The following is a 2,417-nucleotide window of genomic DNA, read 5'->3' as shown; positions in this document are numbered from 1 at the left end:
TATAACGTCATGTGACCAACAAATGAGGAGGAGATACTGTACACCATATGAAGGTCCATCTCCATTCCACAATATAACGTCATGCGACCAACAAATGAGGAGGAGATACTGGACACCATATGAAGGTCCATCTCCATTCCCCAATATGACATCATGTGACCAACAAATGAGGAGGAGATACTGGACACCATATGAAGGTCCATCTCCATTCCTCAATATAATGTCATGTGACTATCAAATGAGGAGGAGATACTGTACACCATATGAAGGTCCATCTCCATTCCCCAATATAACGTCATGTGACCAACAAATGAGGAGGAGATACTGTACACCATATGAAGGTCCATCTCCATTCTCACAGTTACAATGTCATCAGTATACAATGTTCTGAGAAACTAGAGAACTTTACCAACATACAGTATATGATTCCTGAATATGGGGTAATGAAGAAGACTTTAAAACTTATTTCCCAACAGATGGACGCCGTGTCTGGAATGTCTCTGAGGGACATCTAATTTTATCTTCAGCTTATAATGACATCACACAACATTCTCCGGGAGTGAATCCCATTACTCATAATAGACATCACAGACCTGCTCATTCAGAGACATCAATGGATCCGTCTAATCCTGAGGAACCTTCTGATCAATCATCTGCTTCTCCAGAGATATATGGAACATCTCCCGGCACTAATAGATCAATAGCTAAATCTAAGTCCAAGAAATCTTCTGCAAGTCATGAAGGAGTTCCTACAAAACAGCGTTCATGGTCATGTTCAGAGTGCGGGAAATCATTCACTGGAAACAATAAACTTCTTAGACACCAGAGAATTCACAGGGGGGAGCGTCCATATTCATGTTCGGAGTGTGGGAAAAGTTTTATTCAGAAAGGAAGACTTATTATACACCAGAGAACACACACTGGAGAGCGTCCCTATTCATGTTCAGAGTGCGGAAAGGATTTCACTGAGAAGCAGTTACTTCAAAAACACCAGAGAACTCACTCAGGCGAGCGTCCGTATTCCTGTTCAGAGTGCGGGAAGTGTTTCCTTCAGAAAGTAAACTTTGTTAAGCACCAGAGAATTCACACAGGTGAACGCCCCTATTCATGTTCAGAATGTGGGAAAGGTTTCACTGTGAAATATGGACTTGCTAGACACCAAAGGATTCACACAGGTGAGCGCCCTTATACATGCTCTGTGTGTGGAAAAAGTTTGACTGAAAAGACAACATTGCTTTTGCATCAGAAAATCCACACGGGTGAGCTTCCATATTCATGTTCAGAGTGTGGGAAAGGTTTTGCTGTGAAAAAATCACTTATTACGCACCAGAGAATTCATACAGGTGTGCGTCCATATCCATGTTTAGTATGCGGGAAATCTTTCAATGTGAAAGATGGACTCATTAGACATCACAGGATTCACACAGGTGAACGTCCCTATTCATGTTCAGACTGTGGGAAATGTTTCATTGAGAAAGGAAGCCTTCTAAGGCACCAGGAAAGTCACAAAGGTGAGCGCCCTTATTCATGTTCGGAATGTGGAAAATGTTTCATTCACAAAGGAGACCTTCTTAAACATCAGAGGATTCACACAGGTGAGCGTCCTCATTCATGTCTAGAGTGTGGGAAAAGCTTCATTCATAGAGGGGACCTTCTTAATCACCAGAGAATTCACACAGGTGAGCGTCCCTATTTATGTTTAGAGTGTGGGAAAAGCTTCATTCATAGAGGGGACCTTCTTAATCACCAGAGGATTCACACGGGTGAACGCCCTTTTTCATGCTCAGTGTGCGGGAAAAGCTTCATTCAGAGTGGAGACCTTTTTAAACACCAAAGAATCCATTCGGGCGAGCGCCCTAATTCATGTTCAGTGTGCGGTAAAAATTTCATCCAGAAAGGAGACCTTCTTAGACACCAGAGGATTCACACAAGCTAACAAATTTTGTTCATGCTCAGACTGTGGGAAACGTTTCACTTATACAGAAAGTCAACAAAAGTCACACTCATTAAAACCCTTTGTTTACGTTCAGAGTGAGGGAAAAGTTTTATCTTTAAAGGAAATTGCATTAACATTCGAACTTCTTCAGTTCATATAGCAAATGTAAGATTTCCAAAATTATTTTTTTTTTTATTATTAAAGGCAGCAAGGGTAGGAACCCCTCGGAATGGACATGGCAGGCATGCAGACTATACGTGAACATGTGGGATGTAATATATGGGAAGTGAAAATTCCTATTTTTATACAAGAAATTTTGCTAGAACTATGAACGGTGTTCAGTAGTGTGGAAAAGGTTCATCCAGAATCTTCCATGGCAGGTATGCAGCCATGAGTACTGAAGAGCTATGTACATGTACCATGGAACCCCCTCAAGCCCCTGATTCTCAAGGGAAAGGTGGGAAGTGGGGGGGGGGGGGGC

General features: G+C 42.0%; 1 protein-coding gene across 1 annotated transcript in view; it reads left to right on the top strand.

The window, feature by feature from the left end:
• The first annotated feature begins 613 nt into the window (after nucleotides 1-613).
• Nucleotides 614-2,417, top strand: part of LOC108803385 (zinc finger protein 850-like) — a 33,149-nt gene continuing 31,345 nt past the window's right edge. The window contains exon 1 of the mRNA XM_018575228.1: nucleotides 614-1,877. Coding sequence (XP_018430730.1) covers nucleotides 614-1,877 — 1,264 coding nt within the window. The remainder of the gene's footprint in view (nucleotides 1,878-2,417) is intronic.

This window comes from Nanorana parkeri, unplaced genomic scaffold (assembly GCF_000935625.1).
Source record: "Nanorana parkeri isolate BGI_ZX_2015 unplaced genomic scaffold, ASM93562v1 scaffold3664, whole genome shotgun sequence".
In the NCBI taxonomy this organism is placed as follows: Eukaryota; Metazoa; Chordata; class Amphibia; order Anura; family Dicroglossidae; genus Nanorana; species Nanorana parkeri.
This window is presented reverse-complemented; position numbering and strand designations above follow the sequence as displayed.